Genomic DNA, 23,220 nt, shown 5'->3' on the forward strand with positions numbered 1-23,220 from the left:
GGAAGAAAGCACATTGACACAAATTACAATAGGTTAAATTTCTGGGAAAAAAAATAAATGAAATGCTATCACAGTAGGAATTTACAGGAATTTAGGAATTACAGTCTCCTTCCTTGACAGAGTTATGATAGCCACAAAGCCAGTTCAAATATAAATGCACTCAGAGATATAAATGTTCTTACAGAGAAGGATAATAAAAATCATAAGCTCGATCATCTTAGTGGGCAACAAGAAACAAAGAAAACGTAAGAAAAAGCAAATTATATTTTTTTTAAAAGCATGGCAAAAAGTTCAACTAAGTGAAGCCAACCCAGAGACAATTAGGATGCAAAGAGAAGGAAGACAGCAGCGAGATGAAAAAGAGAAAAGACCAAAACAAAATTACTTCACTATAATGGACAATGAGGCCATCACATTCGCCAACCTACAAAGAAATAAGAGATAAACAGTACTGAAGAGGACAAAGAAAGGAAAAGCTGCTGGATTTGACCAAATTTATATAGGAGACAATAAGTTAAGGAAAGTCATCATGCATTTAAGAGCCTCCTACTATGTGCACTTCCAGGTTATGGATTTTCTCTGATCTCCTCCCCACCCCGAGTTCTAATCCCCCTCATTTCAAACCTGATTTTCTAGTGTGATTTCACATTAGTCCAGTCACTGACCTGCTGTTTCCTGGCCATAGCATTTCATCTCTCAGCTCCTTGTCTTTGCCCAAAGCTTTCCCTTGTGCCTGGCACACTCTCAATACTCACTTCCACCTTCTCTGAATCCCTAGCTCTCTTTAAGGCTCAGCTTAGTTGCCACCAGCTTCACAAGGTCAGGCCTGATTTTCCCAATGAGTCCTTTCTCTGCCTTCACTCCAATTTACTTAGTATTTACCTTTTGTACATATCCATGCTCTCTGCCCCAATGAAAGCTCCTGGAACAAAGGCCTACCAAGGCATTCCTACCAAGGCCTTGCTCCAAGTCCTACCTCCGGATCAAAGAAGGTCCAGCACAGGAAGCTCTAGGTGAAGAAACTCCCTCTAAAAATATATATACTACAAGCAATTCTGTCTAAAGTGTACAGAATTCTGAGAAGATAAGTGGCTTACTTACCATGACAAAGCTAAGATTCCCCAGAAAAGGGATCATACTCCAAAACATCCTGACTCTGAGACAGGTCCTTTACCCACTATATAACTATCCTACCTTGCACATAGCAGGAACTTGATAGTCACAAGTATTGATACATAATGAATGAATACAACCTTGGTTCAAGTAACTTGAATTAATGATTTTATGCAGGTAATAGAAATGTGTTTTGGCTTCTAGAAAATTTCCTGACAAGGAATCTAAGAGGAAACATCTTTGGAGAGTCACCCTACCTGCTAATTGTATGAGTAAGAACATACAATCAACTTAAAATTCTCAGCAACAATTGAACTATTATAAAATACCTTAGAAATTAATCCTTCCCTTTGTTTTAAGATAATTTGAGAGATTAGTAACATGAAAAGTTAAACATATTAAAGAGACTCTTCTTAAATAAAGACCTTTAATCTCAAACCACTTTTCCCAAAGTACCCAGTTTTCTTTTTGTTCAAGATTTAGTAATCACAAGAACTGAAATATGCACTGCAATGCATTTGCAATGTGCACTGCTAGTTTTTATCACTAATAAATTTGGGTCATCTTTCACCAGCTAAACAAAAACAGTGAGATGCGTTCTCCAATTCCATGTGATTTGATTTTGCTGCCAACTAATTGCCAAACCTTATGCCTTCAACTTTAGCTCTCCTACTCAGCTCTTTCTGTCCACTGCCACAGTTACTATCTCCTCAGAGATAGGTGGGGCTGTGGTCTTCGTGCTGCATGTCTCTCCCCACTGTGGCCACATATCCCTCTCCACCATTCCCACCAGAGGTCGCTGATCATCTCCAGGATCAAATACCAATAACTCTGTTTGACTTCTTGTACTTTATTCCCCTCTCCACACCCTGTAATCAGTCATACTATCCTACCTATGTTCCTCTCACACAAACCACTTTATTTCCCATTGCCATGCCTTTCCATAAGCTGGATCCCATGTCTGAATCCTTACCCTCCTCACTATTGCCTCTTGACATCCCTGATTTCCTTCAAGATTCACTAAAATACTACCTTCTGTCAAAGGCCTTTTCTAGTTCCCTCACTTTTCCCTTGAAGGTGATCTTCCACTGACTCCATATGCATTTTTTTTTATTTAGAAGCTGCCTTCCCATTAGAATATAAGTTGGTAGAGGGCAGGGATGTTTTTTGCCTGCCTTTGCATCCTCAGTATATCACTAGTGCCTAGTGCATAGTAACCTCTTAAAAAATGCGTATTGACTGATTATAAATTTTACATTAGAATTCAATCTTCTTTCATGTAAATCAGAAGTAAGCCAATCAGAGATGCTAAATAACTTCCAGCAAATTTGGATGTGGCAAAAGCTTTATTCAAAAATAATGAATTACAAAACAGTTATTTTCCTTACTTACTTCTCTGTAATCCCCATAGAACAGATAGTACCAAAAGTTATATAGGAGCAGACACTCCTAGGCTTGAGCTGTATCTGTTATATAAATGAAACTTCTCATACAGCACATACCAAAAATCAATCCTTTAATTCAGAATTGTCAACCTGTAGCTACTTGGTTATTAAAGGTAAAATCTGTCACATGCAGATGACCCACGTACAGTGAGGCTGGCAAAGCAAAAGCCATGGAGTGCATTCTGAGACAATAGAGAATCCATAACACAGAAAATTCCTGCTCACACCATGCACTAATTGGCTTGAAGCTCTACTCATTGGAGAAAACAGGCCCAAGAAAAACTAAACTCCTACTGCTGTACAAAAGCAAGAGATTTTAGTAAATAAAGAGAAGGTATCTGCCATTAACAATTTTGTATCAGAGCTTGAGTTTTATAATCAGGTACAAATCAGTCAAACAATACACAAAGAAAGAACAGAAACCTGAGAAATCAGGCCACATTCATTCTACTTATTTAACTAAAAGCAATAGTAAACTCCACCAGTGCTGAAGACCAGGAAACAGAAGAAGTGGCAACAAAGCAAGGCTAACTTACCCGCTCAGCAGTGGTCTCCTCCCCAGGAAGATAGGCAGCACAGGCTATCTCCACGGCAGCTGAACTGGTGGGCGAGTCGGTGGTCGAAGACGACCGAGGCCGGCCCGACTGCCCCACGACTGCCATGTCCGGGCCGGATTTGCGGTTGATCTGAGGGCTGCCCTTGGGGGCATCTGGCTTGCCTCGCCTGCTGTGCAGGCTCGTGCCTCTCTTCATCTTGGGGGGCACCCGGATCTGCTGCAGCACCCGGTTCAAAGCTGTGGGGTGGGTGGAGACACCATCAATATCAGCACAGGAGCTCTGGCTCTCCAGATCCATCTCAGGCTCCGGATCGGCCTGGACTTGTTGCACATCCTGAGGAGACACCGAAGACCTCCTGCGCTGGTGCTGGAAGAGGTGCTTCAAGCCTTGGCCAATCACATTAATGTTCTCCAAAGCATTGTGGGTCATTTTAGACAATTTCTGCTCTGCTTCGGGAGGCTTTCTGGCCTCTGGATCTTGGGGTTTGCCTCCAGGATCTGGGTCATCATATAACTGTTCATTGCCAGAAGGCTCCATCAGCACACTCTGACTAGGCTTATTTGCAAATTCATAAATACCAATGTTGCCTGTCTTTAAATTGTTTTTTGTTTAATACACATCAATACTGTCAACCAATAGGCGGGCAACTGCTTCAACTGTGCCTACACATGCAGCTGTGCGACGAAGGTCTCATGCTTATCTAATGTTAAAAAAAAAAAAGCTGATATTATAAATCCATGCAAAAAACTACGGGATTAAATTAAAGCATGCTATTAGGCAAAATAATATTTGTTCTCATCATATCCAAAGATTAATAGTAGATTTCCAAATTGCATATGATGAATATCTATTCTCTAGCATAAGAAAGAAAGACCAAAGCAAAAAGCAAAGGGAGAAAAAAATGCAACATTAAAAGTATCTTTTCTTTTTAATGTATGGAGAAACAGATACTAGAGGGACCATTTCCAAAGTGTTTATAGCCAAAGTAACTGACAGAAAAGTAACTGATTGAAGTCAAATAGATCATACTATCCCATAATATATTTAGTTTAAACAAAGACCCTATCTTTTCCATCTTAACTGTAGTTAATTATCAAATATGTCATATCCCAACTGAATAGATCCAAAAGTTAATAGAAAATGTCTACTCAATCACAGCTGTATGTCTTCCAATAAACTGTGAGGTATTTCATATTACTATCCATATTCATCGAGGACATTAGTTTACATGTAAATGCAGATAAAGGAATAAAAATCTTTCTTATAATACAAAAGACCTTTCTCTGCACCACTTTACTTAATGGTCCAGGCAGCACCAGCCTCCAAAGAAAAAAGCTTCAATCACCACCAGTTATTGAGAAAAAGGGATGTGAAAAACCCTTTTCCCTGAAATTAGTATCAAGTATGATAGAAGCTACTCCTACATTCACAAAAGGCTAAAAGGAAAGAAGGCAACATTGTGAATGGGATTGAATACAAAAGCAACAGAGTGAAAAGGATCCGTCAACTGTAAATCAAATACTGATATTAAAGGCAGGAAGCTGAAACTAGTGAAATGCAAAGTTAGCTAAAATGTCATGAGTTATTGACATTGCAAGCAAAAAAATGTAACATATTGTTCAATCTTTGCAGAATGTGTTAATTTCCATTGTTTGTGGAAAATTAAAACCCAGAACTACAAAAGTAAGTTCTTAGTGTGAGCATGAGGCAGTATTAGCAGATAAATCAGGTGCCAGCAGAAATGCAACACATGTTTAGGTCATTTGCTTTAATGACTTTTATGTAATATAAAACTGGAAAGCAAAATATTACATAACTGATTTTTGGAATTACTTATTTTCACTTTTTCTATAACTGTGTTAGGAATCTCAAAATTTTAACTTTGGTTAAAAAGACAAACTCTTGCTTTAAGTTCTAACAAGGTCAGGTATCATCTACCAAGTGAAACCTCATCCAGTTTACATTGCTGGGATGCTTGAGCAAATTAGAAAACTAATATTCATTCCATACTTCAATATTCCCTAGATAATGTGTTACCATGTGTGCAATATGAATATATCCAATGCAACACATGAGTTACATAGGTCCTCTAACAATTCTACTGATGCCAGACATAGAGTGAAACAAGCCCTAAATATCGATCTGTAGGACCTGAGAAATTCCATTCTATTTCCAAACTACTGAAGGAAGAATAAATGTTTCCCTAATTTTCTCTTTGCTTTTTCAAAGCTATTTCCTCATCAAGTTCTTAGTTACATTGGTAAAATCAAAGAACCTTTATTTATATAATATGGGCCTTTCAAGGTTCTAGACCTGATTTTCTGCTTATTCAAGTGAGGAAAACAAGTGGCATTGTAGGCAACCCTTTATGTCTTCTGAGGTTCAGAAGTATAATTCCTCCACAGTTAGCTCTTGTTTTCAATCCAAGGTCCTCCCAATATTGTAGCACACTGCATTGCTATTAAATTAATAATAATGATAACATATATGTACATACATGTGTGTGCATAATATCCACTAAGTATCAAGACACTGTGCTAGGCACTTACAAAATATCACATTTTATCCTCACAATAAGCCCCAGGAAAGTAGATACTGAGACAAATAGAAGTTAAGTGATTTATCAAAGATCACACAGCCAGTGAGTGTCTTAGGCCACTTTTGAATTCAGGAAAGTTCTTCCTGACTTCAAGTCCACCAATTTATCCACCAAGTCACCTACACTGCCCGAGCTTTCTGAAACATTCTTCCCCCAATGTCATTACTTTTTTTTTTTTTTTTTTTTTGAGACTCTTAAAAGCAGAAGAAGCTAAAAAGACAATTAGGAAAATTCCTATGTCATGAAGGTCTTCCAACTTTCTCAAATGAGATAGAGGCAAAGGAGGAACTGAGCTGTGGCCATGGAGGCAGGAGGTTTAAAAAAAAAAAAAAAAGGAAAAAAAAAGAAATATCCCACAATCTCTCCCTAACACTCTGAATTCACTAAAAGATTGCTATTTTACTCACTATTTTTTATATTTTCCTTAATTTGAGAGTGTGCATGTGTATACATTTATAATCTTTCTAATGGGTGATTAGATAAGGGAAAACCCAGAAATCAATGTGCCATACTCATGGGGTTAAATAATTACTACTACAAGCAGCAAAGAACTATTTCTATTGGGATTTTCTGGCGTCCCCTATAGGTAGAGGGTTTATTAAAATAATAGTATATGTATATCTGGAATTATGTTTACTTTTCCTCCTGAATTTGTTATATCAATAAATAATTATTGGATTATTTATACTTGGTAAAACACTTTGAGCTGTTTAGAGACATGAGGCCATTTATCTTAGTGTAATCCAATAAGAATATTTAACTCCAAAGCAGAACTATTTAGTCACTAGACTGTGAGAGGAGGAAAGGGAGGAATTTAAAGGAACAAAAAGTAAGTCCATAGATGAGATTTTTAGAATTAACTATGTTAAAACAGCAAGATAATCCACATAATTTTCCATCTAAAAGAAAAATTCTAAAAGACAAAAACACTTTGAATCAAATAAAACAATGTTCTAATTAATGAAGTAGTATGAAGGCTACCTTAGTGACAAAATATCTAAGATATTTGTCCCATATAAAGTATTGTAAATTTATTAGTTTAACAAATCTGTTTCTTTAGAGATTAATGACCTGTTTATTATAAAGAAAACATTCCAACCTAATTTTTAATTTTTTAAATTCATTAGTATATTTATAGCTATTGTTTTGAATAAAAGGATGCCAAAATTCAAGAGGCAAACTAAATAAATAAATAAATATCATAGCAAAGGCTTGTACTTATTGTTTTTGCTGCTGTAACAAAAATCAATTAGCAGAACAGTAATGAATGCCAGGAATTCTGAAGGCAAGATTTCTCACAGCCATGCAAAGCAGCACTGTTTCTGCAGTTCCAAAGCCTGAAAGAAACTGGGTTGAGCTCTAAAATCAGACTGTGGGAAAAAATCATATGAATTTTAAGAAAAAAGCAGTAACAAATATGATTATTATTATAATTCTCCAAATTTACTGATGTTCATAGTCATCAGCTAGACTTGTCTTATGACTGAGGGACAGCTGGGAAAGAGTGAATAAACACTTGGAAGATAGCTACATTTTTCTCTGAAGTGACAGATTTTTAAAAAAACTGATAAAACAGTGACTTTAGAAATAAGCAAAAATATTAAGATTGAATGTCACTCTCCAAAGGTACCTGAGACAAAACTACTATGTAAGAGTTATTAATCATTTAGCTGGGAAGTCAAACTTTTAAAAGAATTAAAGAATACAAAACTTTTTGGGGCCTCCCTGCTTCATCTTTCCAAATTGTCCTGTTATCACTCTTACACAAAAGGTAAGATCCCGTTGAGTAAATGTAACTGAGGCAACAAATTCTCAATTTTGCGAACACAAGACCAGATGGAAAGCCAAATGTGCTGTTTTGAAAACAGTATAATCCCAATGTTTCATTACAACTGCCTTTGTAATCAAATGTCCTGTTAGCCTTCTTTTGAATATATAACTTCTAAATAGACCAATCATTGCCACTGGAGAAATTAGAGCTACTTTAAATGCTAGTTTTTAGCAGCTGTTAATTCATTGGACCAATTTTATCAAGAAAATTTAAAACAATGTTTAAAATGTATTCATCCACTATAATTTTATCAAAAACAACTGTATAAGTTAGCAAACACTTTAGCTCACAGGAAACAAAAACATATTTTAATATGATCAGAAATAAAACTCAATGATGTTAAGTAGTATTTTTTTTTAATTCTACCAAATACTAAGTGGAACATTATACCGAAGCCATCCGAAAACATATGCCAATTTTTTTTGTAAAAGGTCAATTTTGCTGTTTTGAACCCATTTGATCCTCCCAGAAATATAATCGGAACTCCACAGACTGCAAAGAGCTGATACTTGCCTCCTCCATTTTTCCTTAAGCATAACCAATGTGCAAGGATCCTCTTAAGACGGGAAGCTGGAAAACAAAGAAAGTATTAGGAGGAAGAAAGCTCTTGAAAGAAAAATTAAAGTTGTATTAACTTGAAAGAAGCAAACAAACATCACTTAAAAATAAGAAAAAAAAACAGTAATATGGCCTTTTTAAAAGAGAATAATGTGGTTCTACCAAATGGTACTTTGGTAATCCCACTCACAAAACAAGTACATGAAAAGTTGCAAGACTTTCTACAACAATATTTTCCTGAATGTCTGACAATTTTGTATATTCTGTTTCTGAATTTATTGGTAACAATGTATGCTATACGTGACTGTGCAAAATCAGAACTCAAGAATGAGGTGGTCCTTACACAACACAAAATACAGGATAGAAATAATAAGAACACTTTTTGACAGGATTTGTTTTTAAAATAAACATATTGCTTAGCAATATTCTGTTAATTGTGAAATCTAGGTATGTACCATATTGGTCTGAATACAAGTAATCCCTGATTATATGCTGCACTTTTCCAAAAGAAATGCTATTTATCTCATCTGGTAACTGTGAAATTAACTGCAAAATAGAATACCTCACAATTACTCATGTTGAAATTCACCCCATTAGAAGTAGTCCAATATTCTGGCCTAAAATGAGATCTCATTTAAAAGCAAAAAAATGCATAACCTAAACTTAAAATAAAAACTAATGAAGCTAGTTAAGTTTTATAAAAGGCAGGTTCAGTGGATCATATCTTAGGAATAATAAATTCTTTTGCAAGAAGTTGATTAATATTAGCCTCCTGTGGACAAGAAATCTAAGAATGCACAATTTCCAAATTTTGCTTAGGTCTTGCAAATACCTAGTTCCATCACTAACACAATGAAAAACCTAGAGATGCTTAAATCTGCCTCCTTTACAATTGGCTATTTGAAATCACTGAAAAGAAGAAATTGTTTCAACCTTACAGAATATGAGAGTTGAAAGAGATCTCAGAAATCTTTAATTTAAGAACCAAGGAAACAGAAGACCCAAAAAGATTGAAACAGCCCAGCAGCTTGCATTAAGTGCCTACTACATGCCGGGAAGCTAAGACCACAAAAAGCCATCCTGGTTTCATCAATAACAGATCATACCAGACTAGGAAGTTGGATCTTTGATATACTAGACAAAATTTATTAGGAAGAAATTAAACAGAGCTAAATTAAAGTTTCACACTCGAGTTTAGAAAAAAAAAAAAGGCAACTATAAGGGGGAGGTACATATATAACTAGACATCAGCTCATCTAGAAGGTCCTTGGGTGTACAAACACAGAGAAAGCTTACGTTAGGTCATCAATATGGACACTAACATGATCTCAGCTTGCATCAGGAAAGGCAAGAGTATCTAGGTCAAGGGAGGGTAAGTTCTGACTAGGGAGGAGGAGGTCTAACTATATCTTGCCCTAATCAAAGGATATCTAGAGTACTGTAGTGTATTCTGGGTACTGATCTAGGATACCCCTATGAAAGTAACCAGGATAAAGAGGAGCCTCAGGATCTATATATAGGAGTTTTAGTTGAAGGTTATATTTAGTTTGTATTTACTTATTGAAGCACATGGTATTTGCCCCAAGTAATAAAACTTCTTCAAATTGAAGGAATATTTCATTTATTTTATCTTTGTATGTCTATTGCCAACCAATGCCTGGCATATACAAAGTGCTAAGTAAATATATGTTTATTTAAGGAACTGAATTAGGAAATGTTTAGCTTGAAGATTTTGGGAAGGTATGATAATCTAAGCTATATTCAAATGATTCAATGACCTGTTAAATTAAGGATTAAATTTGTTCTCCTTGGCCCCAAGGGAAGAACAATGAAGCATCATTATATAGACACTTATAGGCAATTTCAATTTGGCCTATAATTTCGATTTCAATGAATTTAATAGATGTAGCTCAGAAGATTGTTGCTTTGCATTCCTACCCTGGAAAGAAAAAACAAACAAACCAATATTTCCTTTATTGTCTTTCCTCTTATACATTTACACATAAACATATATAATATATATATACACACACACACACACACACACACACACACACACATATATATATATTTAAAATAGATTTTCTTGGTATGTTATATGCCTAGCTGGCATGAAACTATTATTGAAAGCACTATAAGGTAAGTCCATCCTTCATTGGTACAGCAGTACAAGGAAAGGAGGCAAACAGAAGACTGGTTTTATAATCATGTTTATGCCGTATTTACTATGGCAAGTCACTCAAGCTCTCAGTGCTCCCTATCCACTCCAGTAATTCAGCCTATTTGCATCAGAGGAGGAAGTTTCCACAGGAAGGAGTTTCCTACATCAGAGCAATCACAGATGTGGATTAAAAAAAATTCAATGAAACATAACAGGAATTGTCATTCTTTTCTTTATTATCATTCTTCACCTGCATTTTCTATGAAGAATATATTAATCAGCCAATCAATGAGCATTTATTAAGGGTTGCAATGTACCAAGTACAATGTTAGGCACTGGGAATAAAAATATCCACTATGAATACATAGAATTAAAAAAAAATATTTAAATGCCTGGTAGCTGGGGGTGGAGAGAACAGGCAGTAGGAAAGTCCAGGAAAAGCTTTGGGCAGAATCTTCATGTATCTTAAAGGAATGTGAATCTATAAGGCAGAGAGGAGAACAAATTGCATTTCTGGCAAGGGGGGGGGACCCAAAGATGGGAAATGGAATGTGGGTATTGTGAAATGCCAGAGAATGGTAGAGAAAGTAATATCCTATGAAGATAGAGATAGACTGGAGAAAGATGAAGAGCTTTAACAGGTAAATAGTTTTTATTATAGAGGATACTGGGGGAGGGAGTCCACTGGAGTGGAAGGAAAACCACATGATCAGATCTTCAATTAAGGAAAAATCATTCAAGGAGCATTATGTAGAATGGCTAGAGTGGGAAAAGCCTTGAAATAGGGAGATGAATTAAAAGACTACTGTAATAATATGGGCAAGAAGTATGAGCAGAGAGAAGAAGTAAGATTAAAAAAACAATAATATTTGTCAACTGATTAAATATATCCAGCGAGTAAACATGAGGAGAATTATTTAAGGCCATTGGGCCATGGTTACAAAGCTCAGAAACTGGAAGGAAGAGGGTATGATGTCTGTCCCATAACAGGAAATTAATAAATAATAGTGACTGACTGGTGTCTTTGACAGAAATAAAGAAGTCTGGATGACAGAAAGGTTTTGGGAAAAAAAAAAGTTGAATTTTACACAGTTTGTGCTGAAAATGCTTAATGGGCAACTGGTGATGCGACACTGGAATTCAGGGAAGAGACTAGGGCTAAATAAATAAATGATTTACATGTAATCTGTAGAAATATGACGGGTAAATCATAGGAATTCAAGAGGTGGCCTAAAGAGCAAATACAAAGTAGGGATTTTTAACCTTCTTTGTGTTACAAACTGTTTCAGCTTCCTGGTAAAGTCTATGGACATGAGAATAATGTTTTTAAATGCTTAAGGTAAAATAATAGGTTTACAAAGGAACAAATTTATATCAAAATATTTTAGAAATAAAGTTCCTGGACTTCAAAGAACTACTAGTATATAGGGACAAGAGAAAAGGTAGTTGGACAGAATCTGGGGTACACTCACAATTAGGAAGTGTGATATAATGAGCACACAAAGGCACAGAAGTCAAAACAAAAGAAAAGAAGGAAGAGAATGTCATGGAAACACAGAGAGATGAGAGTTTTGGGAAGGAAATAGTAGTCCAGAGTGTCAGATGCAGCAGCTAGTTCTGGAGAGATGAAGACTGAGAAAAGATCACCAAGAACAGAAATTAAGAAATCACTGGAAAATCTGGACAAAGGAGCTTCTATTGATTAATGAGATTGGAGGTCAGAGGCAGAATTGGGATTAAAGGCAGTGAAGACAACTTTTTCAAAGAGTTTGGATAAAGAAAGAAGAAGAGATAAGGGGGATACTTGATAGGAGGATCTAATGAAAGGAGTTCTTTTCCTTTAAGGATGTGGGCAAACATGCTTGGGTATGTTCGAAGGCAAAAGGGAAGAAACCAATATACAGGGATAGGTTTAAAATTTTAGAGAGAAGACTGGAGAGAGGAAAAACATGGTATGATTAGGATTGCAATCTACTGGAAAAAGCAGGAGTAGATAGAATCAATCATACATATAGAGGGAATGGCTTTGGCAAACGGGAAATTAAATTGTCACTGACATATCTATAGTATGAATTTGTCCTCCAAACTTTTAGAGTTCCTGAATTCAGAAAAATTATATTAATATCGTACAATAATATTAGCATTTATGTAGTAGATACTTAAATGCTTATGATTAAATGAACAAATCTTTAGATCACAAAGTGAACCTTTTAAGATCACTCAACATTTCACAAGGCTCTGTGCTATAAGCTTCTTTGCTTCATGGACATTACAGTCTAGTATGAAAGATAGTATTTGCCTGGATAAATATAATACATATTAGAGGGTGGACATATAAGGATAGGGGGTAAACTAAGGGATAATTATTACTTAAAATTCCAAAAGATCCCTGTAGACATTTTTACACACAGATAGGACATAACGCAGGGCTTCTATTGTGTTGAAATGGCATTTGAAAACCCAATGTCACCTCTAGGCAAGGATGCACAACTGGATTATGACTTTAAGGGATTACTTCAAGGATATTAGGAGAACACAAAGATAGTTTCTTCAACTCCTAATTAATAAATTTTATATTATCCCAGTCTCACTTCTCTTCCCTTTTATTACAGATAATTCAACATTTCCACTATATGATAGACAAGAAAAATATGAAAGAAAGGGAATTGAAACCTAATTACTTAACAGAAGCCCTTATAAAAGTACTAATGCAGGAGGATCTGAAGAAAGTATGGTGATAAATTACCCAGACTCATTCCCCCCTTGCCTAGAATAACATACACTCACATAACCAACACTTTACAGTTTGTACTTTCTTTCCAACAATCTTGTGAGATAGATCCTACATACAAACATGTCCATTTTATACATGAGGACTCTGGTACCTAAAGAGTTAATTAAAATGAACAGTCCATGATCATACTGTTCTAAGATGTACAGCAGCACCTTGAATCTCTTGCTTAATGTTCACAGATATTCACAGATATTCAAAGATCAAGTCCACATGTTAAAAAACAAAAACAAAAACATAAGCATTCTCCGATCTAATGACCCAGAATCTTAAGAGTAAGTACAAAGGGACAAAACAAACAACAATTGACTGAATTATCTTTAAGGGGAGAAGGTTGAAAAAAACTCCATAGTTCTGTCATTTAAGTCTCATTAGATAAGGATCAAGAAGGTCTTCAGAAAGACACTGGCTTGTAGTTTTGGGACCAAGGAATTGAGTAATTTGGGGGGTGGCATTTTCTCATAATTAGTTAAAATCCCATTAATGTTACAAGTGGAAAGAAAACATGTCTGGTTTTCTAGAAAAATAAGTAACAAAATGGGATAAAATTAAGCATTTCAAATAATGGAATGAAGAAGAATCAACGTACTGTTCAAGATTTCTCTCAAAAGACTCTTCATAAGATGAGGAGGGAACGGATGACCATTCCAACCTGAGTAACTGCCCTGCTGTGCTTTCTTCAAGCTCTGGCTCCCAGATGAGAAGCAGAGCAATGTCTGTGGTATAAAGAAGTTTGGTCAGGAAACCTCTGCCACTCTCTCACGGGGTGACCGTGAGCAATTAACTGAACCTCTCAGAATCCATTTCTTTATGGGCAAATTGAGAAAACACCCCTTGACATACCTACCACACACACTTATGAGGCTCACATGAATTAATGTTTATAAATCATTCTGCAAGCTATAAAGACCCACATAAATGTCAATTGCTGTTATTCTTCTTTTATTCTGGCTTTACAATAGCTAAGGATGTCATCAAATGTATATTTATGTGTATATGTATATGCATGTGCATATGTAGATATATACACATAAAGGTATTGCAGAATTCTCAAAATATCTTAAACAAGTTTTAATTCACTTTAATATAAAAAATATACAGGCATGTTGAATCGAACAATGAAAGGATACAGACATTTTTTTTAAAAGGGGGGGGTCCAGAATCAATATCCTAGAGCAAAATTTTCTCTAGGCAGCAGTTCATAGGTCACATCTGATATAATCTACGTGCTATCTCCAGCATAAATCATTAAAATATTTCAAAATTGAATGTCCTGGTCTCCTAAGCAATACATCTTTCACAGCCCCACTTCATGTGTTCATCTGGGACACTTTCTTCAAGTAATCCAAGTTTCAGTGATGCATTGCCTCTTCACATTTAACTATATATAGTCCTGTTACTCTCTAATGCTTTCCCAAGATTAAAATTGTATTCTCAACTAAATTGAACAAGTACTATTTTCATCACTTATTTGGTCATTGTATCCCACAAAACACTTATTGTAGTAGGTTCACAGTACTTTGAGATAGAAAATTTGAGAGCTGCCAATCCTTGAAAGATTAAAACTTGCCCAAAGTCACAATTAGCCCTTAGAGCTAGTATGAAATTCAAGTGGGGCATGTATGTTGGTAAATGCTTAACAATAGGATTGGGAGTAAAATATACACATAGACTCTTCAGTTTAACCAATGTTATAATCAAGTCCTGAACTGGAGTGATTGCTTATTTCTGAAAACAGAATCATCAGCTTTCCCATTTGATCTGGCTCCAGCACCAAACCCAGTCTCCTCGCTCCAAATTTAGTGCTTTTGCCATCACTACTTTGCTGACTCATGAGTTGAAAAGACACACATGGTATGTGCCCAAATGTTTGTAGCAGCCCTGTTTGTAGTGGCTAGAAACTGGAAAATGAATGGATGCCCATCAATTGGAGAATGGCTGGGTAAATTGTGGTATATGAATGTTATGGAATATTATTGCTTTGTAAGGAATGACCAGCAGGATGAATACAGAGAGGCTTGGAGAGACCTACATGGACTGATGCTAAGTGAGATGAGCAGAACCAGGAGATCATTATACACTTCGACAACGATATTGTATGAGGATGTATTCTGATGGAAGTGGATTTCTCTGACAAAGAGACTTAACTGAGTTTCATTGGATAAATGATGGACAGAAACAGCTACACCCAAAGAAGGAATACTGGGATATGAATGTGAACTATTTGATTTCTGATTTTCTTCCTGAGTTATTTTTACCTTCTGAATCCAATTCTCCCTGTGCAGCGGGAGAACTGTTCGGTTCTGCAAATGTGTATTGTATCTAGGATATACTGCAACATATTTAACATATATAGGTAGGACTGCTTGCCATCTTGGGGGGGGGAGGAGGGAGGGAGGGAAAAAAACGAAACATAAGTGATTGCAAGGGATAATGCTGTGTAAAAATTATCCTGGCATGGATTCTGTCAACACAAAGTTATTATTAAATAAAATTAAATTAAAAAAAAAAAAGACACATGCTGTCACTGGTGCCTCATAAACATAGTATTCTCCTTAATGCCGGCACGTGTACATGTGTGCACATATAGACACATGTATTCTGCAGTGGTGACAAGCGGCAGGCTGGAAAGGTGTCTCATGGAATCTTCTGTCCTGCCTTCATAGCCAACCAAATTGTTCCAGAATCACTGTTTCCAATCATTAACTTGGTTGTAGTTATCTCCTCTTTTTTATGTAGATGATGAACAGGTATTTTTCCTTTCCAGCTGTCAGACACACTTTTTATTACTTATAAAGAATTCTCTTTCTGGAGACAGAAGCAGCTCAGAGCCTGCAGGCATTATCATCCAGGACGTGGAGAGAGCGGAGCTAGGGGTGAATCCCACTTTCGGTGACTTTAGGCAAGTCATTTGGACTCTTTGTATATCAAATTTCCTTGTATACAAAAGGACAAGTGGACTAGAAAGCTCTGAATCTAGGATTCCATCAGTTTACCAAAATTTTGACATTTATATTTGCTCAACAATCAAAATACAAATGAAAAATAAACAGCAACTAATGTTACTAGGAGAAGCAGCACAGTTTCATAGAGAAGCAGCCTAAAGTCAGGAAGACTTGGGTTCAAGTCCTGTCACGGTCTTAACATGCTTGTGTAACTGGACAAGCCCCTTAATTTCTCAGTGTTCCTAGCAACTCTCTATGACAACTAACTGAAGGTCAATTTGCAATCTGTATTGGTGGCAGGAGTTTCTTCAACAGGAACGCTATAAATTAATGAAATTACAGGTCTGGACCAAAAAATGAAACAGTTTTTATCAACAAATTGTCTATACATCAAGGGTATCCTGGATAAAAATATAAGAAGGGCACAGAAAAGTTTATCATTTGTAACCACACAAGTTAAAATATAGGGAAAATAAAAATTTTGTATATTATTTAATTCTTTTTAAAAGTATTTGATTCAATAGACCAAAAAAATTTGAAGGCACTCCTCAAAAAAGATCTCTCCCATACAAATTTTAGAATCACACAACCACCCCCCGACAGATATGACTATCAAGATAATGACTGAATAATCTACTAACTATAACATCAAACTAAGGGCAAACTGAAGAGAATGAGTATACTTTATTCAAAAGAAAACAGCATCAATAAAAGGCAGAAGAGATAGTACCCTTATTAAGAAGGCATACAAAATGTGATTAAATACAGGAATCAAAGACGGGAAGGATGTTTGAAAGTATTTTGATAAAGGTTAAAGGAGAAAGAAAGACAAGTGATTATCACTGAAATAAATACTACAGACAACCTGTGCAAAAAAGAGGGGAAGGATTTTGGGAAACAACAGACCAGAAGTCTGACACAGACACATGACAGAGTATCATGTAGACTTCAATGACCCAGACATCTGCAGGATCAGAAATTCTCTCAGCCAAAAACAAAGCAGCTTATAATTTCTTGATTTTCTAATCATTTCATCTTTCAAAAAGTGAAGAAGCCAACAAATGGAAATTTATGCTGCATCTGATTCTCAATAAGAGGGGGCAAATACCTAGTAGGGTAAAATTCAATGGAAATCTTGTGGGGGAAGTGAGCATTCCATCTTAAGAGCTTATAACAGAAAAGAGAAAAACATCCTAGATTTGGGGAAAGCAGGCAGAGGAAATGTGGTAGAATCACACAGAGTAAAATGTTTCATGGGAAGTCAGCCCAGGAGGTATGGGAGATAACTTTAAAAGTGAAATTTTAAAGACACAAAGAGAAATAATTTGAGTAATAGATAGGGAAAATGGAAATTCTTTGAACAGACCAATGTCAATGTATAAAGAATTTAGCAATCAACTGATTTAAAAAAGAAATGCATGCTTTGATTTATCAATTCACAAAAGGACCTATGAAGGAAGATGTTGTCTACCCTTAGAGAAGTAATTGATAAAAAGAAATATGCATAGTAAAGTTCTACATATATTTATAAATCTTTGTTAAATGGTGGCTTTCTTTGGTGCAGAGTGGGGAGGGAAGGGGACACTTCAGAACTTAAAATGTTACTAAAATTAATTTTTAAAAAGATAAATGATTTCACACTGATTTTTTAAAAATGCATGTAAGATGGGAAGCAAGACTAAGTAATAGAAGACCGATACAAGAATATGGCATAGTACTGTAAAAATGTCAGAGGTGCTAAAAGCGAAAGTTGGCAAGGAAGCTAAGGGAAAAGGTTTTGTTTTGCTTTTCTTTAAGCTATATTTAGAGAAAAAAGAGGATCAAAAGACATGATTTTTGTTTGGGATGTACAGGACAATAATCACTGATAATAGTGAGAAAGCAGAACTATTCAATTCTTAAGATTTGTTTTTTTCCTACAAAGAACAATGACCTTTATGCAGGAAATGACAGAACAAAATGACTAACAGAGAGTTAATATCCAAATTATGATAACAAAAAGCACCCAGATATTTTTGATGAATTCAAGTTCTCTAGACAAGATGAACTACATTTCTAGGTCCTGAAAGAACTGGAAGATGGGATTACTGAGCCACAGTTAGTAATATGAAATATCACAGGAAATGAAAAATGTACCTCAAAATTAGAAAAGAGAAAATGTCCCAATTTTCCACCCACCCTCTCCCCAAAAGGCACTCTAAAGGCAAGAGAGTTTGATTCTAATTCCTGGGAAAATTCTAAACTGGATCATAGAGCTAGGTTGAAAACATTTAGAAAGAGAATTAGTAAAATTATCAAGAGCCTGCACAGCTTCATCAAGAACAGTTCATGCCAAACTAACCTCATTTGTTCTTTTGACAAGATCACTATATAGTTTATCTAGATTTCAGAAAAACTTTTAATGAAAGTATCTCATGCTGTCTTATAGAAATAAAAAGAAATGAATCAATAATAAGACAGATGGATTCTGAACCTGTCAAATGTCCAAAGTAGCTGTTAACATGATAAAAGTTCTCTAATGAATGCACCAGATTTGTGTTTGGCCATGAACTGTTTTTAATATTTTTATCAGTGACTTAGAAAAAGCTATACACAAAAAAAGTCACCAAATGTGCAGATGACACAAAGTTAGGAAGGATAGCTCAAAAGAGTGGATAACAAAAGTCAGGACTATAAAGATGTTGACAAGCTAGAGCACAAGGAAGAGAAGGGAATAGAAGCAGAGCTGGGAGGAACATAGAAATGAGAAAATAACTTGGTCCCTTCTCTCAAGTTGCTTAATTGTAACTTGGAAAGCCAAACTAGAAAGGGTAGCTGGAGAGTGGGGAAAAGAAAAAAAGTATTCAAACAAAGGTGGATGATAAAGAGGGAATAAGAGGCCTATTTCATCAGTTATTAATATATTTGTTTGGGGCAGGATCTACAGAAAGATAATGAGCTGAGCTAGAACTGAATAAGGAGGGAAATATCAGCCTAAATTGAATTTGAAAAAATGTGCAGTATTTTTCCAAATTGCTCATTACCATAAAAAGTCATGTCTTTGACACCCCTCTCATCTTGATAAGAGTCTTGATTATGAATCATGTGGCATCACAATTTCAGAAAAATAAATAATACAAGTTACTCAGAAAACAAGATACAGATTGCCTACAAGAAGTTATGAGTAATGACCTGAACAACAGAGGTGATAAAAAAGACATCTCTGAGGACATGTGGAAGAAAGGAAAAAGTGATGAACCAAATCATGCTACAAAAATGACATGAGATGGGCAGCTTCATTGGCACAGATACAGTCAAGATATTAAAAGAATCAGGAAAATGAGCACTTTGGACCTTTTCTAGAGACTTTATGCAAAGGCTTGGGGGAGGAGGAGGGTCAGACAGAAATCAGATAGGACCAAGTGTGAAGCTGGAATCTACATCACGCAAAAGGAGTACTTTATCTACACTGATGAAATCATGAATTCATTCAAGGGTCAAGTATCTGAATCTTAAGTGCTTTTTTTCCACTTAGCATTTTCCTTGGGAATTCTGCCTAAAAATTAATTTTGTTAATGGCTGTGAGGAAGCTGCCTAGATAATTTCTAAGATTCCTTTCAACAGCTCTAAATCCAACTGATTTCTATTTAGTGCAGAAATGTAGTATAAATATCTTCTCTAATTATTGCTACTACAGAAAAGTTTTAGTTTTTTTCCTTTGAAATAATGCTCTTTGCTCCAAAAAGTTTAAAAACATTTCCCTGACAAAGCATAAAATCCAAAGAATTTAATTGCTATCTAGTTTGCACGTGACATAGTAAATTTATTTCAAGTTTCCTAACTGGCATCTTTTTTCAGAACTAAAATCCATATTGAAAAAAAAATGCTAAGGGCTCTAATAATCAATAACACTAAAACTTAATGCATAGCAAAGAATGCATGATTTATCTATGCTTTAACTGATAACAGCTATAATTCTCTTGCATTTAATCATGTTATCTCTGAAAGCAATAGAATGAATGAGAAAAGGAATAGAAAAACTCAGTTATGAAAGGAAAATTAGACTAGAAAGTAGAAAGTACATTTTTTTTTGTCAAAAGAAAATGAAAGACTAAATATAAGGGGCAGCTAGTTAGTGCAGTGGATAGAATACCAGCCCTGAAGTCAGGAGGACCAGAGTTCAAATCTGGCCTCAGACATTTGACATTTCCTAGCTTGTGACCCTAAGCAAATCACTTAACTCCAATTGCCTCAGCAAAAAAATAAATTAATTAATTAAAATTAAAAAAAAAAATATATATATATATATATATATATATATATACACACACACACAGAGAGAGAGAGAGAGAGAGAGAGAGAGAGAGAGAGATGGAAAACTGAAAAACACAAAAAACACTAAAAATGATACTTCCCTCAATTATATTAATCCCAAGTCTCATTGTATACATTCTCTACTTCTGTCCAGTAATACTATCTCATTTACAGATTTGTTTGGTTCAGCTTTGTCCAGGAAAGACTCATAGAATCATGGAAAAAGCACATTCCAATACATCATCAGTAGAAACTTTTCCTTTTTAATGATCTAAAGTTATCAAGGACATGAAAATCAGAATTTTTCATTACAAATAAACTGGTCCCATAAAATTAATAGGCAGTTTAGTTACTTGAGAAATAAAACCAGGTACCTATCAGGCTCAAGCAATAAAATAATATTTACAATCCACTTACGCAGATTCTGTTCTAAATTTGTCAAACTGGCCAAAACTCTAAAACGATAAATAGTATAGTATGAATTTTTACTTACATAAAAGACTCATGGCCTCTTAAGACTAATCAATTCAAAGAGATTTATGCTGTAGTTAAACAATTCTTTAACTAAAGGAAATGTTTCAATTCTCAAGGTGAAAAAAGAGCCATACTTAGGGAGAAAACAAAAGGTGTGGCTTGAGATACAGGAACAGTCTATTTATTCCACACCAGAATCAAAACATTTCACATTATGAGGCAAGTTATAGTGGCACTGAACAAGTCTATTTCACAAATGTTTACAAGAACGTTACTTTTCCTCTGGAGCAACAGGCTTTGGGAATGATGAGCTGACACTCTATTTCTTTCATTGATTAGGAGGAGGCAGCATGGTGAAGTGAAAAAAGGACTGACAAGTAAAATGACACAGTAGAGATATTGCCTCTCCCTGTCACTATGCATTTGTTCCTGGGCAAGTCACTTTGCCAACCTGAGCCTCAATTTGCTCAGATACAAATGAAGGGCTTAAAGAAGATGGCCTCTAAAGTCCCTTCCAAACTGTACATTCAGAATCCATCATCTAATGAAGGAAAAATCAGCCTAAAAAAGTAAAGAATGAGGAAAAGGGAAGGGGAATAAGTATTTATTAAGTGCCTACTTAAAGTGCTAAGGAACTGAACTAAGCACTTTACAAATATCCTATTTGATCAAAAGAACTGAAAAGAGATAGTAAGACAAGGAATTTTTTTTAAGTAAATAAAACAAAATGATAAAGAGAGATGGAAAAGAAGTTAGAATATAGTGGTCAAGTTGAAGAGAGAAGGCAAAGAACATTAGATGTGGCCTTCAAGTTGTTAAGTACTTAATGACTATAAAAGGATGAAAAGAATTGCTGAAAACATAATATGAAATATTAACCAAATTTTTTAGGAGAAAGATCATAAATATTTACAAACAGCCTGAAAAATAAGGAACTAAGAGTTTAATCATTATGGAGAGAAGAATATTATTTTCCAGTGACTTGCACTCAAAATGCCTCTTTATACTCTAGGTTCTTGGGCATCTGGAAGTTGTTCATTTAAAGAGAAAGAAACACAGGAGAAGAGCTGTAATAGGGATGAAAAGGGAAGAGAGAGAAAGAAAGACAAAGACACAGAGACAGAGACAGAGAATGTGAAGAGAAAAAAAGAAAACCTAACCTGCATTGTTGGGAGGATAGAGGTAGAATGATATCACACTAGAGAAAAAAGGAAAGAAAGTGAAGAAATTGGATGTTATAAAGAAATTCATCTTAACCATCTACTATGTGCAAAGCACTGAACTAGATACTGAAAATAATACAAAGATCAAAATAAAAATAAAACAGTCACTACCTTCTAGGAGCTTATCTACTTGGTTAGGGATAAATAAGGCAAGAGTAAGAAAGCCAGGGTACCTGAATTCATAAGAGAAACCTGTTTGTCCTGTGGTTAATTCTCTTTCAGCCATTTTGTTCTTTCATTTCCAGTCAAAAGGTCACCCTCTAAATCACCAGTATTGGATGAAGGACATTCACAGGAAGGAATGAAGGACTGATAGACGCAGATGTGGTCATTAAGCCAGTCACTCAATCGATAAGCATTTATTAAGGTCTTATATTAAGTATTTACTATGTGGCAGGTGCTACACTGGGCACTGGAAATATAAAGTTGGAAATAGTCGTTTGTCATGAGACTAGGGAAAAACATGTAAATAAATATGCACAATTAAGAAATAGATGTAAGTTTTTGCAAGGAAAAATGTTTACAGCCAATGTAACCTAAAAGATTTTTATTTTAAGTAAAAAAAAAAAAAAAGGCAAATCAGCAATTTTTTCTTGAAGTTTTATTATATTTTATTTTTCCTCTCAATATTTTAATTTTTAAAATTACATGTAATGATAGTTTTCAACATTCCCTTTTATAGTATGTTGAGTTCCAAATTTTTCTCCCTTCTATCCTTCCCTCTCCTGTCCCTAAGACAGCAAGCAATCTGATAACAATCATATTAATCATATCTCCATAATAAGTTATTTTGTAAAAGAAAAAACAGAACAAAAGGGAAAAGGCACAAGAAAAGACAAAAACAAAGTGAAAGTAGGTATAGTTTGGTTTGCATTCTGCATATTTTCAGAAAGAGGGGAAATTTTGGAACACAAAGCTATACAAGGGTCAATGTTGAAAAATTATCTGTCCATATGTTTTTTTTTTCTGAGTTAGATGCTTTATTCTCAGTCATTCATTCTCTTCTTTTGATCTCCTAGACATCCTTATATCACATAGGTTTGAGAGATTGTCCATATGTTTTGAAAATAAAAACCTTTAATAAAAAAAAGAAATTTACCTGCTGTCATTCTTCATAGGCTAATAGTATTCCATATACCATAACTTGTTAACTATAACCCAGTTGATGGACATTGTCTCAATTTCCAATACTTTGCCATCACAAAGAGTTGCTGTAAATATTTTTGTACA

The 23,220-nt window shown here is 35.1% G+C and overlaps 1 protein-coding gene across 5 annotated transcripts in view; it reads right to left on the reverse strand.

Moving 5' to 3' along the window:
- TMCC1 (transmembrane and coiled-coil domain family 1) overlaps nucleotides 1-23,220 on the reverse strand; it is a 265,689-nt gene that overhangs the window by 179,298 nt on the left and 63,171 nt on the right. For 3 of the 5 annotated variants that reach the window (XM_051982845.1, XM_051982826.1, XM_051982836.1), the window contains 2 exons: nucleotides 8,059-8,115; nucleotides 3,095-3,351 (listed from right to left, as the gene is read on the reverse strand). The exons of 1 other annotated variant lie outside the window; for it this stretch is intronic. In XM_051982845.1, coding sequence (XP_051838805.1) covers nucleotides 3,095-3,310 — 216 coding nt within the window. In that variant the 5' untranslated portion in view covers nucleotides 3,311-3,351; nucleotides 8,059-8,115. Of the gene's footprint in view, nucleotides 1-3,094; nucleotides 3,812-8,058; nucleotides 8,116-23,220 lie in introns of those variants that run through there. One more of the 5 variants, XM_051982815.1, reaches the window with a different exon arrangement.

This window comes from Antechinus flavipes, chromosome 1 (assembly GCF_016432865.1).
Source record: "Antechinus flavipes isolate AdamAnt ecotype Samford, QLD, Australia chromosome 1, AdamAnt_v2, whole genome shotgun sequence".
Lineage (NCBI taxonomy): Eukaryota > Metazoa > Chordata > Mammalia > Dasyuromorphia > Dasyuridae > Antechinus > Antechinus flavipes.